We start from the raw sequence: 25116 nt of genomic DNA on the forward strand, positions 1-25116 counted from the left end.
ACAAATTAAAATAACAAACATTAACAGGTTGTTTTTTTTTTACCATGAATTGATTAATGTGGACCCCGACTTAAACAAGTTGAAAAACTTATTCGGGTGTCACCATTTAGTGGTCAATTGTACGGAATATGTACTGTGCAATCTACTATTAAAAGTCTCAATCAATCAAACCCCCGCCACATAAATTCACATTCACACTCATGTGTAATTTAAGACTTGCTGGTCAAATGTTATAATTTATTTATATATTTATTTGATATTATTTAATCAAAAGGGGACAAGCGGTACAAAATGGATGGATGGACTTTTGTTTGCTTTTTAAATTGGAAGTCACATTTTCTTGAGCTGAGGGTGGCAGTATAGGGCAAAACTGGTCAGAATGTCTAGCGGCGTAGAAGAAGACAAAGAAGAGCTGGCAGTCGAAGAAGAAGAACAAACATGGCAGCACATGATACAGCGCGGTGTTTATTTCGAGGCTATTTTTGGATAAAAAATGTCCAGAGGAGCAACAGCTTGTTGTTAAAATGTAGCACCAGAAGATTTTGCAGCGATAGTCAAGAAAACGGTAGGCATTTTACGGTATTAATGACAACACGTTTAAAACAAACAACTGACCTTGTGATGTGTCGTGAGTACACATCTTCATCTTCTATATTGTCCTAAAAATATTTTCTTTTCAAATTGCTTTTTCATCATCTGTTTTTTTTATGTTTTATTAGTGAGAGTTAATACATAGTTTTCACGCCCGACTGATTTCCCATGATGCTCCGCGCGATCCGCCATTTTGAAAGGCAAGCGCACCGGTACAACATCAGCAAATTCATATATACGAACCCGTTCACAAACGTATGCATAATGGCCGAGAAACCAGCAAAAAAGAAGTATAAAGAAGGCTTGGACAACCAGACGTTGGAAAGATACAACCAGAAGACACAATGCATAGGCGTTGACCCGTACGAAGTGCCGAAACAAAGTTTCACGTATGACCACAAATGCCTCCCGGCCATAACGTACATAGACATTTTGAACTACCTCGTCAATTACACCAGTGCCTATACAATGGAGGAATTGAGGGCATTCAAGTCTCTGGAGGCGTACAACCAGTTTATTAATGGATGGGTCAGCGACGTTAAAAGCATGACTGCAAACGAGAAAGTGCTTGTAGTGGGCAGGGTATGTATATATAACGTACATTAAAACCATGTGTTTAGCGAGGACACGTCGGACTCCTTAGGATAAGGGGAGTCTGCCCAAGCCTGTCCTCTCCCATCCACTTATATTTATTTATATATGTGATAAATTTGTTAATTTATTATTTAATTTTATCCATTGAGATCTACAACTCATTTCGTGTACAAGCAACCTGGGCTGAGATGGGCGCTATATATCCTGAGGGGGGGGGGGGGCTTTCGTGGTCCATCCCATAAAGGGCTTCGAGAATAGCAAATTGACAAAAAAATAAACAATACATCGTTCTAAAATATTTAATAAACAGATTGAGACGTAATCCTACCTGTTACAAAGTGATCAGAACATATTTTGGAATGTTGAGATGGCTCCTCTTTCCTGTTGATGCTTGCCAACCACAAGCGTCGTCTCTCCTCGCTGATTTTCCTTGTCTGTTCTCCTTCGTTGTGTCTAATTTTAGGAATACTGAAAAATCCTCGCTGCACTGATCCATCCCGTCGATTTGTACATCCATTCACCCAACAGGAAATAACCATTATGCGCCTTTCACCAGTGTTTGCTCGAAGCTATTGTCAATAATCGTGAAGCGTGTCAACTAGGCCAGGTGTGTTTTGTTTGCCTCCCAAGATGGCGGATGACCCGGGATAACCCGGATGTGTGACGTCACGTAAACACCATGTATACGTTGGCATAGGCTTGGATGTCCGATTATTTTATTACAAGGTCTACATTGATCACATGTCATTGTAATGGAGGCATGAAGTGTATGTGCAAAGTTCACCCCATGCCATTAATAAATTGTGAAAAATAATAACTAGTGCATTTCTCTCTCTCTCTCTCTCTCTTAGTCCAAGACAATGCAAAGCCTCAATTCACACATCCAGTTGTGCAGGACATCCTCAGCAGGATAACAGGTCTGGACTTGCATAAAGTGTTCCAGCCCCTTAAACAGGAGCTGAAGCCACCTACTTATAAACTTATGACAGATGAGCAACTACAGCAGGTACCTTCATTTTTTTTATTCCCACATGTAACTAAGGATGTATATCGTTAGGATTTTATCGATACCAATATCGATATTCCTTATCGAAACTGGTGTGTTCATAGGTGCTCTTATCAGATGTAATATCGGACTGTCGATATTATCGGCCGATAAATGCTTTAAATTGTAATATCGGAAATGATCGGTTTCAAAATTATCGGTTTCTGTTTCAAAAAGTAAAATTGATGACTTTTTAAAACGCAGCTGTGTACACGGACGTAGGTAGAAGCACAGAGCGCAAATAAACCTTAAAGGCACCGCCTTTGCGTGCTGGCCCAATCACATAATATCTACGGCTTTTCACACACACAAGAGAGGCCACGCATACTTGGTCAACAGCCATACAGGTCACACTGAGGGTGGCCGTATAAACAACTTTAACACTGTTACAAATGTGCGCCACACTGTGAACCCACACCAAACAAGAATGACAAACACATTGCGGGAGAACATCCACACCGTAACACAACATAAACACAAAAGAACAAATACCCAGAACCCCTTGCAGCACTAACTCTTCCGGGACGCTACAATATACACCCCCGCTAACCCATACCCCCCCACCTCAATCCCGCCCCTAACCCCGCCCACCTCAACCTCCTCATGCTCTCTCAGGGAGAGCATGTCCCAAATTCTAAGCTGCTGTTTTGAGTCATGTTAAAACAAATAATGCACTTTGTGGCTTCAATAATAAATATGGCAGTGCCATGTTGGCATTTTTTTTCCATAACTTGAGTTGATTTATTTTGGAAAACCTTGTTACATTGTTTAATGCATCCAGCGGGGCATCACAACAAAATTAGGCATAATAATGTGTTAATTCCACGACTGTATATATACCGTATTTTCCGCACTATAAGGCGCACCGGATTATTAGCCGCACCTTCAATGAATGGCATATTTCATAACTTTGTCCACCAATAAGCCGCCCCGGACTATAAGCCGCGCCTACGCTGCGCTAAAGGGAATGTCAAAAAAACAGTCAGATAGGTCAGTCAAACTTTAATAATATATTAAAAACCAGCGTTCTAACAACTCTGTTCACTCCCAAAATGTACGCAAATGTGCAATCACAAACATAGTAAAATTCAAAATAGTGCAGAGCAATAGCAACATAATGTTGCTCGAACGTTAATGTCACAACACACAAAATAAACATAGCGCTCACTTTCTGAAGTTATTCTTCATTCGTAAATCCTTCGTCTTCGGTGTCCGAAGTGAAAAGTTGGGCAAATTTACGATCCACTGGCAGATGTTGGCGTCGTCTGGCGCTGCCTCCTCGTCTTAGTGAAGGTGTGTTCGCCTTCTGTCATCCATTGTTCCCACGCAGTTAGCAGTCTAGCTTCGAATGCCCTGTTGACACCAATATCTAGCGGCTGGAGGTCTTTTGTCAATCCACCCGGAATGACGGCGAGTATTGAATTAAGCGCGTAAGCGTGTCTCTCAATGTGCTGTTATGAGCTAGCAAATATAACAACTACACTACCGAGCATGCAACGATAGTTACGAGCATGCGCGGTAGCCCTGAGAAGCGTTGTATGCTGGGAGTTAGAATGTGGTTATGAGCACGCTGTAAGTAAACGTTGAGAACTCAGTTAACACGCCTCGTCTGCATTATTTATAATTAGACAGACAACACACTTAATAGGAGCCATTTTGGGGTCTTTACATAAACACACAAATGGAAATGAAACGTCACATATCCCAGCATGCACCGCGCGCTTCTTCTACGGGGAAAAAAGATGGCGGCTGTTTACCGTAGTTGCGAGACCTAAACTTTATGAAAATGAATCTTAATATTTATCCATATATAAAGCGCACCGGGTTATAAGGCGCTCTGTCAGCTTTTGAGAAAATTTGTGGTTTTTAGGTGCGCCTTATAGTGCGGAAAATACGGTAGGTATCGGTTGATATCGGAATCGGTAATTAAGAGTTGGACAATATCGGAATATCAGATATCGGCAAAAAAGCCATTATCGGACATCTCTACAATTAGTGTAAATGAAGATGTGGAAATAAAATGCAGTTTTTACAATTTTCATTAGATGTATTATTTTTGTATATTATTGCTTCCTTATTTGTGATTATTCTTAGCCGATTATCTAACCTGACTCTCGCCAGATCCTTGTAGTTCGCTGAGCTCCACACAAGGATCTGGGACTTCTCGATAGGAGATGTATTTCAGAAGGTGGGGCCTTGTAAAAAAAAAAAAAAATCATTGTATGTGATTGGATAAACCACTTGTTCGTTATCTTAAATGACGTGCTACTTCAACCACTCACATCAAAATCAACCCGTGATGCTGATGAGAGCGAAGCTGGGAAATCCAAAACAGAACAGCCGACATATTGGTTAACGACAGAGCGAAAAGTTAATAAATGCCTTCAAAACCGTTCTCTGTTCATCTTTTAAAGAATGAATATCTGATTGATTCGACAAAACAGTTGCAATAGCAGAATCAATGTCAGCAAACGACTCCTCGCTGCGTGCCGCCATTGTTGTTTGAATCAAACAGTCGCTTCGGCGCTACGTCACATCTATGAAATCCCGCCCGGCGATCCTGATTGGTTATTATTTTATTCTATCTTGAAGGACTTTGCATTGCCCTCAATCCCAGATTCATGTGTGGAGCTCAGCAAACTACAAAAATCTGGCGAGAGTCAGGTTACCAATTATCAGACTAAGGCTGGGTGATATGGCAAAAAAAAAACAACAACATCCAATTTCAATTAATATCACACATTTTTACATTGTTTTTAACCTGCTAGCATCTGTACAAAAACAAATAAACTCAGAATTATTGCAACATTTTACTAAAAGGATTAGTAAGTGGAAAAACTAAACTAAATAAGAAAAAGCACAATAACATAACTATGTACCAATATATTCAAATCCACATGCTTTCAAGTAGGGCTGGGCGATATATTGATATACGCGATATATCGCGGGGTTTTCTCTGTGCGATATAGAAAATGACTATATCGTGATATCAAGTATACGTTCTCAAGCAGTTGCTTTTAGCTGCGGACATTACACTACAAGCTCTCCTCGCTCTTTCCTGTCTCTGCTTCTCACAGACAACAAGCTCGCCTTCTTACATACGTCACATACGTACACGCCCTCCCCGAGCAGAGAGGTAGCAGCATAGCTAACGTTAGCTGTGATGCCAGCGGTAATACGAGAGAAAGAAGGTGCGAATCTGGTAACAAATGAAGGAAGAATTAATTCCCAAGAAAAACAGCAGGGGGTCCATCGTCTGGCGGTGGTTTGACTTCAAGTGGGAATATGTCGTACAGACAACCGTAATTTGTCAAGTGTGGGGCAAAAGCGTTGCTATAAAAAGTAGCATTACTGCTGTAACAAACAGTTCAGGTGTGTTAGGTAAGGAGGAGGGGTTTTGTCCCTCCAGAGTTGTTGCCGTAGGGCTGTGACGTAGGGTGTGTGTGGTTGTGGAAGGAGGTGTGTGATGTTGACATTAAAGAAGCGGTGGCTACCAAACCTGCTCTAATGTCTCCCGTTTATTATTTTATTAGATAAATACACTGTATAGGCGAACCCAGGACACTCGGCTACACTGCTAATATGTAGCATCATTTGAAAAGTCACCTGCTAGAGAATGAAAAGTGCTCACTCCGCACGTCAACATCGTTCGGTGCCACACGCCCACACCATCAAAATGCAGAGGTAAACATTTCCAGATCAACACCGTATGAAAAAAATAGTGATTTTTTTAGTTGTGATTTCCTTCTCTGCATGAAAGTTTAAAAGTAGCATATATTAATGCAGTATGAAGAAGAATGTTTTAATGTAGACACATAGAATCATCATACTGCTGTGATTATATGTATCAAGTGTTCATTCAAGGCTAAGGCAAAATATTGAGATATATATCGTGTATCGCGATATGGCCTTAAAATATAAAAAAGGTAATATCGCCCAGCCATACTTTTAAGTAAAAGAAAGCACATGCAAAGATGCATCAGTAATTAATGGTCCACCTATAGTGTTAGAAGCTGTCAAGTTGCCATTACCTTACCAAATAATTTTTCACACAGTTTTTGGATGACAAGTGGTCATCAAATTTGCAAAAGAAACATATCACCTGACACGTAGAAGTCATTTAGGAACGGTTTGGCTCTGCAATTTGGAGCTAGTTTGGTAGTGCTGCATGTCAAAGAGAGGCAGAGTTTAACATTTTTTTTTATTAGATGTATTATTTTTTTTATATGATTGCTTCCTTATTTGGGATTATTCTTGGCTGATAATCAGACTCTAAGGCTGGGCAATATGGCAAACAAAAAAATCATCCAATTTCGATTAATATCACTAATTTTTTAATTGTTTTTAACCTGCCAGCATCTGTACAAAAACAAATCAACTCAGGATTAGTGCAACATTGTATTAACATAATTAGCAAGTAAAAAACTAAACTAAATAAGAAAAAGCAAAATAACATAATTATACACCAATAAATTAGAATTCACATGCTTTCAAGTAAAAGAAAGCACATGCAAAGATGCATCAGTAATTAATGGTCCAACTATAGTATTAGAAGCTGTCGAGTTGTCATTACCTTACCAATTCATTTTTCACACAGCTTTTGGATGACAAGTAGTCATCAAATTTGCAAAAGAAGCATATCACCTGACACGTAGAAGTAATTTAGGAACGGTTTGGCTCTGCATTTTGGAGTTAGTTTGGTTGTGCCGCGTGTCAAAGAGAAGCAGGCACAGAGATGGCCCGAGAAGGGAGCGGGGTTGCCGACTAGAGTGCTGGCCAGGCTTCATGGAGGGGAGTGTTTGTCAAATATAGGGTCCACGTAAACATGATTTCACCTTTTCCTCTCAATGACAGCATCTCAGTCACATTAAGCCCGTTACCACGACTTTACACATTTCGATTCTGTTTGACGCGATTCCAATCACTCCTAAATCTATGATTCGGCTTACTTCTGCGTACCTGGTACCCGGAAGGGGGCAGTAAAAATTTGACTCTGATTGGCTTTTTCTGCCGTGTCTTTTTTATGCTTTGCAGTGGCACCTAAAACAATTGGACAGCATGCGTGTCATAATTCCGACGGTCAGCTGGATAAAAGAAAAGTATATATAGCCTTATTGTTAGTCCAGAATGTTAACGGTCCTCTTGTACTGACTCATAAGGAAATGGTACCAACAAATATACAGCTATACATCCCTACATGCAACTTAAAAGTGTTTCACATAAATATGTTTCCAGGCAATGAAGTCAGCTGAAGAGAAGGCTAAGAAGATGCTGCAAATGCCTCCTGTTCTACCAGAGAGGAAGCCCATCAATGATGTATTGTCTGTGGACACAGTCCTGGATGGCATGGATACAGCCAAATATGTCTTCACAGACATAACCTATCATATTCCACACAGGGTATGTACTTCATTAAGTGCAGTACACTTGTACTCTTGCAAGGAGTTCAACTTTTTTATAATTGTCTTCTAACGTACGATACAATGCATGCAGCAATGCTTCTTAGTTTGAATCACAGCCTGCAGTTGTGTAGAAATGCAATTAAAAGGGTAAATTATTCTAACAGGATGATTAACCACATTTTGTTCCAGCTGTCTGAAGATGTTTTCGTAACACCATGGTTTCCCCTACTTGTAAATGACTGTGGCGCATTGCCACTGCAAGATAAATGCCGCCACACATTCATAATACGTGTTTTTTTACATGAAACTAATTTTAGTAATATATTGTATACATATACAGGTATATACTTCATAGTCTATTATTTACATACGTTTGAAAAACATCTCAAATATCATACAAAAAAACATGCATCTAAATCTCCTGTCAGGAACGGAGTTGACACCCAGCAAACTTAAGGAGATAAAGTTAAAGAGAAAGGTAGTTCAAGTTATTTTAAGCATTTCTTGTTCAAGTCTGTGTAAACTACCCAAATTCATTTGACATTGCTACCAACAATAACGTCTAACTTTAAACTGCGTCTACGAACCTTTGTTAGGACGTCTCTGTGTAGTGAATGTATGGTGTCCCGTAGTGATGGGTTGATGAGGCGTCATGAAGCGTTTCGACACATTGCAAAACTGTATTGATAATGTGTCACTAAATACTGACATCTGCTGGACATTAAAAATCCCTACAGGCAACCTATGGACCGACTCAACTGACACTGATTTTATGACCTAGTATACACAATAATATAAACCAAGTCATTGTATTTCATTTAGGATTATTTAATATCTTCATTTAAATAAAAATATATTTTTATCTTTTTTAGATACAGTCAATAAATAATGTGAACATGTATCAAAACATGGAAATCTAAGAGAACGTGTTGTGAATGAGGATGCTTGTGGACTGGGATTTTTTAATTTTTTTTATTTACACACTTTTATTAAAAAAAAAACAGTTTTTCCAACACATTACATTTTAGACGATTTCTCTTCTTAGTTATTATTTCTCCGGCTGTAGAAAAGACCCGCTCACAGGGCACAGAGGAGGCGGGTGTGCGACACAGTTTGCGTATCGGTCACGTGACCGATCATGAGCTGTTTCGGTCACGTGACTTTCTAAAAGCGGTACGCGCTCCGACACAGGGTTTTGCTCTTTGAGCTCGACGCATGCGCCGATGCATCGGTGTTGCCGGACCCATCACTAGTGTCCCGAACGTGTGTGGGTTTTCCCTGGGTACTCCAGCTTCCTTCTTCATTCCAAAAATAAGTATGTTAGTTTCATTGGAGACTGTGAATTGTCCATAGGTATGAATGTGAGTGTGAATAATTGTTTGTCTATGTACAGTATGTGCCCTGCGATCGTCCATGCTAATTTTGGTTAGCCTGTCACAGAGATTGTCCATTATACATAAGCGTTAAGCACACGGCATCAGAGCTCAACCTTCATCCTGCATAATTGTATTGTTTTTTTCAGTTTATTCCAAACAAAATTATTAATTTAACGGTTTACTACATGTATGTGCACTTCATGTGTATATATAATGCACTTTCCTTAATGTGGTTAGTTTTACAGTGACTTCATTGTAGAGAATATCAACAAAGCCCAAAGTTATTTTTTTCATCTCTAATCCAAAGGACTGTTTACATATTTGGCAAAGTAAATTGCAACATTCAAGGAGGACATACTATAGTGTTGCCTGTTTTACCTTTTCCAATAAGCAGCAACAATTGAAATTGCATTGAACAAAGAGAGCACAGCAGTCTACCAAGTCAAATTCTGTTAAACATACTTTGCAAATAAAGCTAAGTCTGATAACATAAGAACAAATATGTTATTACTAGAGCTGTCCGATAATATCAACCCCCAACCCCGCCCACCTCAACCTCATGCTCTCTCAGGGAGAGCATGTCCCAATTTCCAAGCTGCTGTTTTGAAGCATGTTAAAAAAAATAATGCACTTTGTGACTTCAATAATAAATATGGCAGTGCCATGTTGGCATTTTTTTCCATAACTTGAGTTGATTTATTTTGGAAAACCTTGTTACATTGTTTAATGCATCCAGCGGGGCATCACAACAAAATTAGGCATAATAATGTGTTAATTCCACGACTGTATATATCGGTATCGGTTGATATCAGAATCGGTAATTAAGAGTTGAACAATATCGGATATCGTCAATAAAGCAATTATCGGACATCACTAGTTATTACTGATAACTAATAACACATTTGTTTTTAAACATACATAACATATGTGTTTAGCCTTTTTAAAGAAAATAAATGCATTATTGCAAATCCAAATGATGTCATATTGACCACGCCCCCACCGCTACATGTAATGTCACTCTAGGGGAAACGCTCGACACAAAATATTTATTTGATAGTGCCATCAGAAATGGAAAAAAACAACTAACTTAATTACAAATATTACAGTTGGAAAAGTAATTATTTGATCCTCCACTTAACAAATAATTATTTTTGTTGTAATTGTATTTTACCAGAGACAAAATATAAACAAGAAATTCAGAATAGGAACATTAAATAAAGATTGTGGATTTGATTGATTAAATGAAGTGCTTTGATCCTCAAGAAAAATGTGACAATTTGGGAAACCCTTGTATGTCAGTATAGTCAGTTTTTTTTGCTCACTTTTGAATGTATTATATAGATGTAAATGCAGATGATAGCTGTCAAGTGGACATCACTGCTATGGTAAAAGTAGTACAGTACTCAATTACTCTTAAGTGTGTAAATGTCATGTGTACTGAAATCAAATGTGATTGTGCTCCCTTATGTTTCCTAGTTTGGTTGTGTGAAATAAATGTTTTTTTTTTAGGAAAGGTTCATTGTTGTCAGGGAGACCGACGGGAAGCTAAGGAAAGCAACCTGGGAGGAAAGAGACCGGTTGATTCAAGTGTACTTCCCAAAAGATGGACGCAGAATTACCATACCTCCCCTCTTCAAGGAGGAGAATGTAAAGGTAAGACTAGGCAGGGTGGAATACTCTTCACATTATGATTATTTCTACTCCTGTCAATCTGGTTTTTATGGTAGTACAGCAATTAACTTATTAAACTAAAAGGGGAACTGCAATTTTTTTTTTTTTTTTTGCCAATCTTTCACAATTCTTATGTAAGACAAGAATTTATGGTTTTCTTTTCTGTTTTTTTTTATTGCATTCTAAGTTGGTAAATACGGCAAGTACAAGGTGGCTAACAATGCAGCTCATGGGAGGTCCTCTATTCTACTCATATAGCCTTTTAGAAAAAATATCAAAAACTGCCATTGTTATTATAAGCGCTAACACAGACAAACTATTTTTAGCGGTGCATTGATCACAGAGAGCTAACTAGCTTATGCTATTATATTGATTTATTGAGCCGGCAAACTGGTGAAAGTTAATTCCAAATTATAAATCATTCCTCTCACCTGGATAGTAGACGGCTGTGGCCATAAACTGAGAAGTTGGTCAACTTTGACATCCAATAGCGAGAAGGACACGAAAAAAACACTTGTTTGCAGCACTTTTTTTAAACCCTTCATGAGGATTATGATTAATCCTTCATCTAAACGGGAAGATATGAACATCTCATCTGTCTGCTTCACAGTAAGAGCAAACATTGTCCAGTATGTGATTGTTTTATTATGTTCATAGTTTGTATATCTTGTTCAGCACTTAAGAATACTGCTGCATTATGCTTAATGTTTCACTAAAGCTGCATCTGTTTAGCAATTTAAAATTTGTAGATCATACTCCGTATATTCAGGCTCAAAAATATAAGGTTATGGCTCAACATTTGTTCCAATGTAGTCATATTTATCTCTCATGAAGTCTGTCATGATTATTAGTATTTGTTGAAGGGAAAAGCAAACGTTGTGAAGTGTCTGTGAAATTAATATACTGCTAAGGTTGTCCCGGTACCAATGTATTGGTACTGGTACCAAAAAATGTATTGATACTTTTCGATACTTTTCCAAATAAAAGGAACCACAAAAAATGTCATTATTGGCTTCTTTTTAACAGAAAATATTACGATACAATAAACATACGTTTTCCTATTGCACTAGACTTTTTATTATTGCACTCAAGGAACAATTTATAACATAGTCTGCCATAATCTCAGATTACCGCAGGTTATAACACAATAGAAATATTTACTGACATTGTATTAAATGCTCCATGATTTATGGTTGCCGCTCTTGGTCTGTATGTACTCTGTGCTATAAAACAAATACAACCATCTATCCATTTTCTACCGCCTGTCCCTCTTGGGGTTGCGGGGGACTGTAGACTAGTACCGGTAAATACTAAAAAAAAATACTGGGGCTAAAAGTCCACATGTAGCAGGTAAAACACACATTGTAAAACATAAAACACAAATCGGAGGAATTTGTTACAAAATTCTGTCATTTCACTTGCATTAGTTCACGATACGTGGGTGGTGCCGATTTGGACTGCGCTAATAATAATTGGCAACAAGCCAAGCAGCTGTGTGCGCATCTCCGTAACTGTATGAGCCCAACAGGGGAGCTAGTTAACTACAATATTACATGTCATTCTTTAAACTCCTTGTGTAGATCTGAATGTTTGTTATTTAAATGTTTACCTAACTTTGACGCTAACGTGGTAACAATAATTGCCACCTTTAGCGAGGCATGTTTTAAAGCCGCGCTTGCAGCGCTTAAAGCGTCACCTTTATCAATAGTTATGAAGCCCAAACATTATACGTGATTTTTATGTTTTTTGGAAATCACTAAAGTCTCAAATTCCAAACGGCTCGTTTGTAGCAAGTTTGGAAAAAGGCAAGATTATTGTATAAATATCTCTGCGTCCATGATTTAATTTCACTTTTACGGGATTTATCGGGATCCCAATTACACCTAAACCGTTAAAAATGGGTAAAAAAAAAGTTGGTTGTACGGCCTCAGAACCATAATAAAGACTTTTTCCTTTTTTCCCCAAGATATTATTCTCCCAGGACCGACACAAGGATGTGTTGGACTTATGCCTGGTTCAATTTGAACCTGACTCATCAGAGTACATCAAGGTGAGCTAATCTTGACTTCGCTCTTATCTAAGCTGCAGAGTTGTGGAGATGTGCTGATAGCTAATATCAGTGTTCGTGCTGACATTTTAATTTTATTGTCTTATAAAATTTGAAATTAAATGAGAGGAAAATCCCCAAAGGTTATTCAGTCCAAGACTGCCCAATTAATCACATTTTAATCACAACAATTTTAGTTTCCATGATTAAATAATGGTGATCTTCAGCAATATTAACGTTTAAAAAGCAGGCTCAACTGCATATCAAATCAGGCACTTTCACATCCCTGGCGGCAGGAAATAGAAATGATGAAATGTTAATACTAATATTGAACAAAAACATACAGATTTGTCTTAAAATATATGTATTATGTTTATATAGCCTTTTTATTAGACTGTTTCATTACACATGACATGATGACCTTCAGGGCCTCACCCAGGGCTGGGTGATTTGGACCAAAACTGATATCCTCGCTATATACAATATGTATCTGTATTTTAAACAAAATGTGCAAATTGTTTAAACACAACACCACATTACCGTTACTACCAGTGTTCTGAAAATTGCTTTTATATTTACTTGTTACCTAACCAAACAAGTAATTTAATTACTAATGAAAGTACTCTTTAATAAATGTAAATAATTAGTAGGGAGAGTAATTAACGTTTAAAAAAAAAAAAATTAAATAAAAGTCAAATGCAATTGAGAGAAGTTTAGGAGAGAAGCATGTGAGTGCGAGTGTGCGCCTTTTAAAAGACGGTGTCTGTTTATATAATGTTTATATTACTTAAAAGAAAACTGTTTTGTTCAATAAAATGCTACCCAAACATTTAATAAAGTCAAATACAAAAAAGGCAGCAAGAGAAGTATGCCACACTTCTCTTTTCTAAATTAAATCTGTACAGCAGATATGGGCATCTACATAAACAATAGGATTTGCCAAATGTGTGTTTCAGGTGCACGCTGCCACCTATGAGGATTTGGACAAACATGGGAAATATGATCTCTTTCGCTCCACCAGGCACTTCGGTGGCATGGCCTGGTACCTGGTCAACGCACACAGGATTGATGGCCTCATTGTGGACATGCTGAAAAAGGAATTGTGAGTTTTAAACAGTTTACATGTTACATGCAAGGCTTTATTCAATGTATTCTCTATTATTTCCTATGCTGCATTTTGCTTTTCTACATACTTGGCCAGTATTGACTTAGCAGGCGTCTCTTTACTGTTGTGCCACATGACATCAGTTAAAATTAGGGGTGTCCCGTTACAACTTTTTCACTTCCAATACAACACCCAAAATTGGAGCTTTGAGTATTGACCGATACGGATACTAACAATATCGATATCAGCACAAATCATACTTCCAGTGCTTTTATTATTTCCTAGTGTGGGTGTACCCCCGCCTGAATGCAGCTGAGATAGGCTCCACCACTCCCGCGACCCCGAAAGGGACAAGCGGTAGAAAATGGATGGATGCATTGTCTATGGCTGGTCTCATTCATCCAGGTTATTGTATTCTCAGGGCATTCAATCGATCGCAACTGGACTGTTTGGTTTGTAAGTTGGTTTGTTGGTTTGTTTGTAGTGTTCATTGTTAGAAAAGGCTTGATCACGTGAAATTACTCAGAGAACAATGGTAGTTATGAAAACAGAAACCTATTTATTAGCTGTCTGGAATGGTCTTATGCTGTCTTAAAGTTGAAGTGGAGTAGTATTTTTTATTTTTTTGGGCAACAGTAGCCACAATAATTCAATAAACTAAGCTCATGATGTCATAAGTTAAATGATGCGGACACTTTCGGTACTGGATACTTTTTAATACACTTGTATATGTAAGTAATATGCAAATATAATTTTTTGATATTTTTAATGACAAATGTTTTTAGACTGCTGAATTTGCTGAATTAAGGATACTTATTGTGTGCTTAGCTGTTGCATAGCTGCTCGCTCCTAGTAGACTATAGCCTACCATGTTTACCTTTTATAAATGACTTCACTGAAATGCAAGACAAGACCAACCTTGTGTGTTTATTGGATGACATTTATATGTCAACTGACTGTGCAGCTTTGCACAAGGACAGCTTGTGTAAGATTTTAGATGCAAGCCGATATAATCTAATACTTGCTATTTGCTGATATTGGACTGATTTCCGATATCAGTAACACATTGGACGCCCTCGTTAAAATGCATTTTGACAGATTTGTGATAAGGACAATTGAGCCAACCAAAACACTATAAGCAGTATAAAAACTGTTCCTGTTTTTTTCTTTGATTTTGATAAATACTGTACATTCTCTGGCAATATTAATGAAATGCATTTGGAGATAATTACCTAGCGGACTATTCTGACTAGTAATGATACATTTATATTATAATAATAAATACAAATAATAGCTAAATCATCAATAAAATCCTCTTCCAAGAGGAGATTATATTCCATAAATTACACATGTTGTTTTACTTACAAGCCAAAAATATCATCAATAAGTAACTACACGAAGTCTTTCTAGTTGTGTAAATGTGAGCATGAGGTGTGAGAAAGGTCTTAAATTTAATTGATTGATAAAATTAAATATGTCAAGCTATTACAGCTTCAAAACCAACATAAGATTGAGTCAATTATACTAATTGTCCAATAATAGCCAATTTCTGTCCAGTATACAAGCCAATGTAAAGTCCTACGAGGTAAAACAAACATGTTTTTGTGTTTCAGGGTGCAGGATGCGGTGAGCCTCGTATCTCTCTTCCATCTCGTACACCCTCACAGCAAGTCGGCCCAGGAGGCTTCCAGCCAGCAGGCCACAGGCACTGACCTTCTCACGGTGAGAACATTGCAACCAAGGTTATTGAGTGTTAACCTTGTGAATGTCAAAACTGTCCTGGGTTGATAAAAGGCGTTCCCAGGTTGATTCTTGCAGTCTTGCTGTTAAGAGCAGAAATCAAGGTTGCGTTGGCATCGCTGAGGTCCAGGTTTCGGTCACATCATGTCGTAGTAGTACTCACAACTCTTTGGCCTTGATGCATTGGAAAGTGACAACATTTAATTTAAAAAAACGGAAGTGCAGTAGACATGTTTATCATTCTACTGCCATCATTAATCCCTAGAGATGGTATAAAATCTCACAATCAGCATAAAGTATTTCCCATTTTTTCAGTTATTTATGGTGGTCTGACACAAATACTTTTGGACCAGGACTGTTGCAATTAGTTATGCCCTTGCTCATAAAATACATTGCATATACACTGAACAAAAATATAAATGCAACACCTTTGTTTTTGCTCCCATTTTTCATGAGTTGAACTCAAAGATCTAAAACTTTGACTATATACCGTATTTTCCGCATCATAAGGCGCCCTGGGTTAAAAGCCGCGCCTTCAATGAACGGCATATTTCAAAACTTTGTCCACCAATAAGCCGCCCCGTGTTGTAAGCCGCATCTAACTGCGCTAAAGGAATGTCAAAAAAACAGTCAGATAGGTCAGTCAAACTTTAATAATATATTAAAAACCAGCGTTCTAACAACTCTGTTCACTCCCAAAATGTACGCAAATGTGCAATCACAAACATACGTACCGGTATATCAACATGGACAGAGCTGCGTGAAAAAAGCCACCCGGCCTCTTCGCGTAAACTTAAACTTACCTTAACCACTCGCTCATCTTTTCTTCATCCATCCCTTCGAGTTAGCTTTTATGATGACGCCGGCTGGAAAGGTCTCTTTTGGCAAGGTCTTCCTTTTGAATATCACCATGGGTGGAAGTTAGCATGGCAAGCTAGAACCACAGTGAAGGATGACTTCTCATTCCCTGTGGTGCGAATATTCACCGTACGTGCTCCCGTTCCACAGTGCGGTTCACAGGAATATCAGTTGCTGTGAAATAGTAATCCGTGTGCGGATGGAGAGATTGCGTCTTTTCATGAACCGGATCCTTGTCGCTTAGTAGGAGCCATTTTGTGGTCTTTACAGATGTAAACAGGAAATGAAACGTACGGTGATATCCGCGCGTTTTTTCTTCTTCTTCCGGGGGCGGGTGGTTGCTTACAGTAGAAGAAGAAGCGCTTCCTGTTCTATGGGGGCGGGTGCTTACCTTGGCGGTTGCTTGCGTAGAAGAAGAAGCGCTTCCTGTTCTACCGGGAAAAAAGATGGCGGCTGTTTACCTAAGTTGCGAGATCGAAACTTTATGAAAATGAATCTTAATATTTATCCATATATAAAGCGCACCGGGTTAAAAGCCGCACTGTCAGCTTTTGAGTAAATTTGTGGTTTTTAGGTGCGGCTAATGGTGCGGAAAATACGGTACACAAAAAACCTATTCCTCTCAAATAGTTTTCACAAATCTGTTTAAATCTGTGTTAGTGAGCATTTATTCTTTGCCGAGATAATCCCTCCCACCTCACAGGTGTGTCATATCAAGATGCTAATTAAACAGCATGGTTATTGCACAGGTGTGCCTTCGGCTGCCCACAATAAAAGGCCACTCTGAAATGTGCACTTTTATCACACAGCACAATGCCACAGATGTTGCAAGTTTTGAGGGAGTGTGCAGTTGGCATGCTGACTGCAGGAATGTCCACCAGAGCTGTTGCCTGTGAATTGAATGTTAATTTCTCTACTATAAGCCGTCTCCAAAGGTTTCGGAGAATTTGACTTTACATCCAATCGGCCTTGAGTGGGCAAATGCTCACATTCCATGGCGTCTGGCACGTTGGAGAGGTGTTCTCTTCACGGATGAATCCCGGTTTTCACTCTTCAGGGCAGATGGCAGACAGCTTGTGTGGCGTCGTGTGGGACATCGGTTTGCTGAGGTCAATGTTGTGAATCGAGTGGCCCATGTTAGGGGTGGGGTTATGGTATGGGAAGGCGTATGTTTTGGACAATGAACAGAAGTGCATTTTATTGATGGCATTTTGAATGCACAGAAATACCGTGACAAGATCCTGAGGCCCATTGTTGTGTCATTCATCCGAGACCATCACCTCATGTTGCAGCATGACAATGCACGACCCCATGTTGCAATGATCTGCACACAATTCCTGGAAGCTGAAACCATGCCAGTTCTTGCAGGACCTTCATACTCACGGGACATGTCACCTCCGATCAAGCAGAGTGGCCTTTGATTGTGGGCAGCCTAAAGCACACCTGTGCAATATTCATGCTGTTTAATTAGCATCTTGATATGCCACACCCGTGAGGTGGAATGGATTATCTAGGCAAAGAAGAAAGGCTCACTAACACACAATTAGACAGATTTGTGAACAATATTTGAAAGGAATAGGTCTTTTGTGTATTTAGTAAAAGTTTTAGATCTTTGAGTTCAACTCATGGAAAATGGGAGCAAAAACAAAAGTGTTGCGTATATATTTTTGTTCAGTATATGTTTAATGGGACGGTCTGAATACAGCTTTGTCCAGTAGAGATGACTTTGTAATGCTGCTTTTTAACACACTTCATAATCACCTGGTCTGCTAGAGAATGAAGTTGTGGGATCAGTCGCTATACTTAGTGAGTATTCAGACGCATCTAGATTTTCTTTTCAAACCTAGCAAAATGTTCTAATCTTATTGGACACTTTAGGAGACTTGCACAAAAGTATGTATTGCTCTTGACAAGCAGCGTGTTCTGCTGCCCCTACACATCAATTAAAAAACACCAGAAAAAGCGACCAAAAAAGGTTCATTCGTATTTCAAAATGTAACTTATAATTTTGTAAAATTTTTGTACTTTGATGTCCTCTGCTCACATGTGCATACTCTACCTGCCGACATGTGCATTACAAAATATGGTAAATCAAAAAAAAAAGGGATTCAATTGTCATCAGCAAACCACTGTTACATCTATTATAAAAAATAAATACCACCAATGTTTTATTTTATCCTGACTAGGACTTGAACCCAGGCTCTTTGCCATACTCAGTGGCCTAGTGGTTAGAGTGTCCGCCCTGAGATCGGTAGGTTGTGAGTTCAAACCCCGGCCGAGTCATACCAAAGACTATAAAAAAAATGGGACCCATTACCTCCCTGCTTGGCACTCAGCATCAAGGGTTGGAATTGGGGGTTAAATCACCAAAATGATTCCCGGGCGCGGCCACCGCTGCTGCCCACTGCTCCCCTCACCTCCCAGGGGGTGATCAAGGGTGATGGGTCAAATGCAGAGAATAATCTCGCCACACCTAGTGTGTGTGTGACAATCATTGGTACTTTATCTTTAACTTTAACTTTAACATATGAAGCAGGGTCACCAACCACAGAGCTATCCTTTCCAAAACATGGATTGGTATTTAGCAAACCCAATTTAAAGGAAAACTATTTGGCAAAACCAACTTTTATCTATTGGTACCTGTTTTTGTTTATTTGGTATCTGCATAAGTCCCGAAAATTTTAAATCAAACCATGGAGGCATTGCAGAGATATTTATAAAACAATCTTGCCTTCCTTCATACTTCCTCCAAATGAGCCGTTTGGAATTTACCCCTTTTGTGACATATTTCCCAATTGTGACTTCAGCATATATCTCCAGATATTGTAGACATTTACTTAAAGTGGTTTGCGCGAGTCCGCCATTGTAGTCTGTGTTGTAGTGAGTAAGCTTCTTCTTTTTCTCTATCCTCATGTTGTGGGGCAGACTGGCTTGTACATGCACATGCATCCACCGCTGTTGTTGTTTTTAATACAAATTAGCATATATTGTCGTTCAAACTTCTATCTGTCAATAAACTTACTATGGAAGCGCTAAAAACTACAACATGGATGATGGGGAGAAGACGGAGTCGTAGTAAGGCACGTTCTGCAAATTTCATAAAGACGTCATTTAGTTAATTTATTTTCACTCTTGACATTCTTAACTGTAATGTTTAAAAATGGCAATTCTTAAAGAACAGAAAGAAAAAATGGCCGCCGTGAGCAACGTGAGCTGAGACCGTCTCTACATAAGTCCCAGTATTTAATGATATAAATGGCAGTGATACAAGATTGAAGTAGTTTTTGCTACATATATCCACCTCTACGCAATTGGTGAGATATATACTACTCACAAGGGTGATTTGGCTGAAGATAAGGTCCCTCGAACGCTGAGTGGCCCATTGTTCCCCTGCAACCATGCCACAACGCGGATCAAAGGAATCTTAGCGTGTCCGTGATCAATTGTCCTCTAGTGATTTGGACGAAAATGCAACGTTTACTCCGGACGATCGAAAAATGTTGCAAGCTATGGTTGAAAAACTTGGAAAACTGGACATTTTGGATGAACTAAAAACTGACGTCTCAGAGCTGAAAAGATCAGTCGAGTACAATCACGCTGAAATGTAGGAGATAGAAAGGGAACAGACAACGCTAAAAGTAGAGGTAACAAGCCTGAAACTCGAAACTACTAGACTGACAACGGAGAACGAGAAATTAAAGGCGGACTTGTTGGAACTCCGCTGCAGGAGCATGCGGGACAACCTGCTGATCATGGGGATTAGCGAAGATGTAGGAGAAACTTACAGCATCGCGGAGAACCTCGTTAGAGTCTTTCTGCAGGAGCAACTCGGCATCTCGGAGGAAGAAGTCAAGAGGATCCAAATGGAACGAGCACACAGGATTGGCAAACGCAAGGAGGATGCTAATCCGAGACCTACGGTTGTGAAGTTTACCAACTCCAAATGCAAAGACGGAGTGCTTGCTCTCTCCAGAAGACTGAAAGGTACTACATTCTTCATGACCAGCCAATACCCAACTGAAGTGGTGTAGAAACGACGTAGGTTGATTCCAATTATGAAGTCCTTAAGGCAGAAAGGACAACAAGCTCGTCGTGGCGCAGTGGGAGAATGGCCGTGCGCAACCCGAGCGTCCCTGGTTCAATCTCCACCTAGTACCAACCTCGTCATGTCCGTTGTGTCTTGAGTAAGACACTTCACCCTTGCTCCTGATGGGTGCTGGTTAGCGCCTTGCATGGCAGCTCCCTCCATCAGTGTGTGAATGTGTGTGTGAATGGGTAAATGTGGAAGTAGTGTCAAAGCGCTTTGAGTACCTTGAAGGTAGAAAAGCGCTATACAAGTACAACCCATTTGTTGTGGATAAACTGTACGTTAACGGTGAGCTGTACAGAAGCATGTGAGGAACAATAACAAAGTCGCGCAGTGATTGCGTCATCGTGACATCGCCATGGTGACGACTTGACGGATATGAATTGACATTTTGTTTGGAGCTTTTCAGTTTAATCTGGGACTGGACAATGTAGTTAGATGTTGGGGAAACGGTCAGCGAATAATTTATTTTGCGTAGTATGTGTTTGTTTGTCTTGTGTGCTGTGGTGTGAATGGTGTGTCTGGGTTTATTAGAGGGGTTATTGGTTTCCTCGGAAATAGCAGGTAAAACTGCAGTTTTTAGTTACAAGATTTTCATGTTTATGAAACTTATGGTATTAAGAGAATCAATAAAATATATAATTAATTTACTCAGGTCACATGGTTTATAGAACGATAATGAAGTTGTAATAATTAGTTATAATTGCAATGGTCTTGCAGACAACAGAAAAAGAAAACTTACATTTATGTGGCTGAAGGAAAAAAACAAATATTTTTTGTCTTCAAAAAATGCATCCAACAAATTTTGATTAAAAAAAATGGAGAAAAGAATCGGATGGTCCAATTTTCTTTTCATATGGTCACAGAAATTAAAAAGGTGTTATGATTTTGATTAAAAAAAAAAACAATTACATTTTCAATTTAACTCTATGGAAAAAGACTCACAAGGACACTGGTTAATATTGAATATGATTGTTCAGGGTCAAAATATGTGTGTTTTGAATCTGTAAGGGCCAAATGTTGATGAACCTTCCTTTTTTGAATAAATAAGTGATATGTTGCAAGAACTACACGGGGAAATTATTACTGTGGGGGACTTTAATGTTGCCTTGAATAAAGTTCTGGACCGAAAAGGGAATTCTTCAATGGATTATCATCCTCAATTAAAATGTTATGGATGCATTTGATTTAATTGATATCTGGAGATTCAAAAATCCTAGATTTGTACGATATACATGGAGAAGACAAAACCAGGAAAGTCGTAATGACTATTTTTTGATACGTGGGCCCGGCCGGATATTGGAAGTTTAATCAAATGCTTCTACAGAATGATGAATTTATTGAAAAAACAAAGCAATTTATTACTGACTTTTTCACAAATTATGTAGGATCATCAAATCCCCAAATAGTCTGGGAAGCCTTCAAATGTTATTTTAGTGGATATGCCATTGCGTACTCTTCATGGAAAATAAAACAACTTAAAATGGCAGAACAGGAATTAAAGAAAGAAATTGAGAATTTACAAACACTCATTGATAGTCATGATAATCTGAATTCCTTAACAGCCAAACAAGAGGAGTTAGCAGACTTAGTTGAAAAACAATTATTGAAGAGTTATGACTGCAACAGAGCAATCTGGATGAAAAGTGTTCAAAATTATTTTTGAATATCCAAACAAAAAAATCATTCTAAAAAGAACATTTCCAAGCCTATTAAAACAAATGGAAAGGTATTGGCTACACACACCACATTGTTGAAAGAAATGGAAAATTACTTTAAAGATATTTTTTGAAATCCAGTAATCCCTCCTGAAACTACAAATTTTTTTCCATAAAATTATGAAAAATAATGTAACTCAGAAGAAAGCCATTCATGTGAAGTCCTTTCATCCAGGGAAAACCCCAGCATTAGATGGAATACCTATTGGGGTTTATCAAGTATTTTATGAAGAGGTTAAGAAACCATTGCTTTCTAGTTTTAATTACTCATATAAAACATTGTTTTTTTCTAATTCTCAAACAGAAGGTCTTATTTCTTTGTTATTGAAACTGGAAATAAATGTTTGGTATAAAGACCCAGTTTATCTAAAACATTGGGGACCAATAACACTTCAGTATTACGATGCTAAGATCCTGGCAAAATGTTTGGCTACACGACTTAAGTCTGTTTTGTCAAATATTATTCACCAAGATCAATCAGGTTTCCTACAAGGAAAAAACATAGGGAACAATATGAGACAGTTATTAGAAATCATAGAAAATTATAATATGTAAAATAAAAGAGGATACATTTTTGTTGCCGATCTGGAGAAGGCATTTGACAAAATTAGCTTAGATTTTATTTGTAAAAGCTTAGTTTTTTTCAATTTTGGCAACTCCTTATTACGCTGAATCAAGAAGCTATATAATAAAACAAACTGTAGAATTATCAATAATGGATACATCTCTGGGGCAATACCTCTATTAAGAGGTCTAAAACAAGGGTGCCCTTTGTCTCCATACTTATTTATTATTGCTATGGAAATATTGACGATTAAAGTTAGATTGAATAAAAATATTGAAGGGCTCAGTGATAATAATATTGAAAGTAAAATAACAATTATGCAGGCGATACAAGCTTCTTTATCAGCCCCAATCCTCATTGTTTGCAGAACCTTCTAAATCTTTTGGACATCTTTTCACAACAATGATAAATGTAAAATATTAAGGATCAGAAATTTAAAGGGAACATCCTTTCGAATGGAATGCAAAGTGCCTGTTTTGTGGACAGATGGACCAGTTAACATACATGGTGTTGTTGTCCCAGAGAATCTGGAAGATCTAGGCTCAATAAATTACGATAATCGACTAAGAAAGCTGGATAAAATTCTGCAATTATGGAAAGGGAAATCCTTAACCTTGCATGGTAAAATATCTATTGTCAACTCTTTAATTATTCCTCTATTTATTTATTTTTGTCATTACCAGATCCATCACAAAACTTTTTTAAAGTTTATGAGCGCAGGGTCTTCGATTTTGTCTGGGACGGCAAACCAGAAAAGATTAAAAGAAAGGTTTTGTACAATTAATATGAATATGGGGGCCTGAAACTTCTTAACCTTGAAGCTATGTGTCTTTAAAAGCATCAATTGTTTCCAAAGATGTATCTAAACACTGAGTGCTACACAAGTGTCCTGTTGGACAAAAAACATGTACTGTATCAAAATAAATTGTATCCGTTTTTACAAGTGATGCCCTCCCATTTTCCTTATGTAGAGAGTCTGCTGGGAAACATGGCGGGGTTCATAAAGGAAACAATCCACTCATGGTGGTGTTTTCAATTTTATGTGCCAGAAAAAAGAGATGACATTTGGCAGTAGATAATATGGATGAACTCTAATACTGTAATAGATGGAAAGCCTTTCTTTTGGAAAAATATGTTTGAAAGAGGAATCATTTTTGTCAATGACATTATCAATGAGAATGGTAAGATTATGGAGTATGATGAATTTAGAACTATGTATGGTGATGCTTGTTCAAGCTTTTCATTTAATCAATTAACTGGAGGAATTGGGAAAAGATGGAAACAAATAATTAATTATGGAACTACCAAATTATTAGTTTGTAAACCTCTAATAAGAAATTCTAGTTGGCAAAAAGGAACAAAAATAAATAGAAAAATATATCATTTTAATTTAATAAAGAAATCTCTGAAGGCTGCCCCATATAACACATATGGAAAATGGGAGGACTTTTTTGACTGCCCGTTGCCGTGGGATGCAATATTCAAATTAATCTCCAAAACTACTATCGATGTGCAAAACAGGATGTGCTCCATCCTAAGGCAATAGATGGGACATTTATTTCACCTTGGTGTGCTTGACTTATGTCTCTGCAGATCTACGCCCAGAACGAATCCCAGAGGTCAGGCTACATTGAGCTGGCCCTGCAGGCATATCAACAGACTGTGGGTAAGAGCGCTTCTGCTTGACCCGCTTCCTCCCACTGCGTGTTCTACAAACCCACAATGAAACCTGAAGGACAGGCAACATAGCTTCTTCTTTGACAAATCCTGGTCTGTTGTTGTTTTTTTAAAGAGTTTGCATCATAACCGCATATTGTAAAGAAATGAATAAACATGTATTTGTAAATGTGATAGAATAACAGTGTTTCCCCTATCTTTATATCAGGAAATATGTTATGGCGTGTTACTCGAATTTGCAGGTCAAGACAAACATCCGCACTAGGCTGCAAGGTGATCTTCGAGCTCGATAACTAAATCAGATGTTTCTGACTTCACCAATCAGAAATGTTTTGGGAATGTTCTGCCGTAAACACTGCAGTGACAAAAGATGTCCACAAATCTGTGTGCATATGCTTTCGTATGTATGATTACATACCACAATTTCCGGGCTATTGAGCACACATAAATATAATATAATTTTTGGACACATTTTATTTTGTACATATCTTGGCCGCACAAGTCTGAAAGCCGCATGTGTACACTTATAAAATGAAATATTTACACAGGCGCTTGTGTTCTTTCACAAATGTAACAAAACACAGAGCCTGTAACACGGCATACAGTAGCCTAATGGAGAAGTCATTGAGCGTTGTCTTTG

At 38.3% G+C, this 25116-nt stretch overlaps 1 protein-coding gene across 1 annotated transcript; it reads left to right on the top strand.

Annotated features, from left to right (window-relative positions):
• Nucleotides 1-370: 370 nt before the first annotated feature.
• On the top strand, nt 371-24658 carry mrps22 (mitochondrial ribosomal protein S22). The gene is made up of 8 exons (XM_061925376.2): nt 371-565; nt 2037-2191; nt 7466-7630; nt 10518-10661; nt 12646-12729; nt 13683-13828; nt 15445-15553; nt 24393-24658. The coding sequence occupies exons 1-8, from the start codon at nt 439-441 to the stop codon at nt 24483-24485; spliced, it is 1023 nt and encodes a 340-aa protein (XP_061781360.2). The 5' UTR covers nt 371-438; the 3' UTR covers nt 24486-24658.
• Nucleotides 24659-25116: the final 458 nt, after the last annotated feature.

This window comes from Nerophis lumbriciformis, linkage group LG30, assembly GCF_033978685.3.
Source record: "Nerophis lumbriciformis linkage group LG30, RoL_Nlum_v2.1, whole genome shotgun sequence".
Classification (NCBI taxonomy): domain Eukaryota; kingdom Metazoa; phylum Chordata; class Actinopteri; order Syngnathiformes; family Syngnathidae; genus Nerophis; species Nerophis lumbriciformis.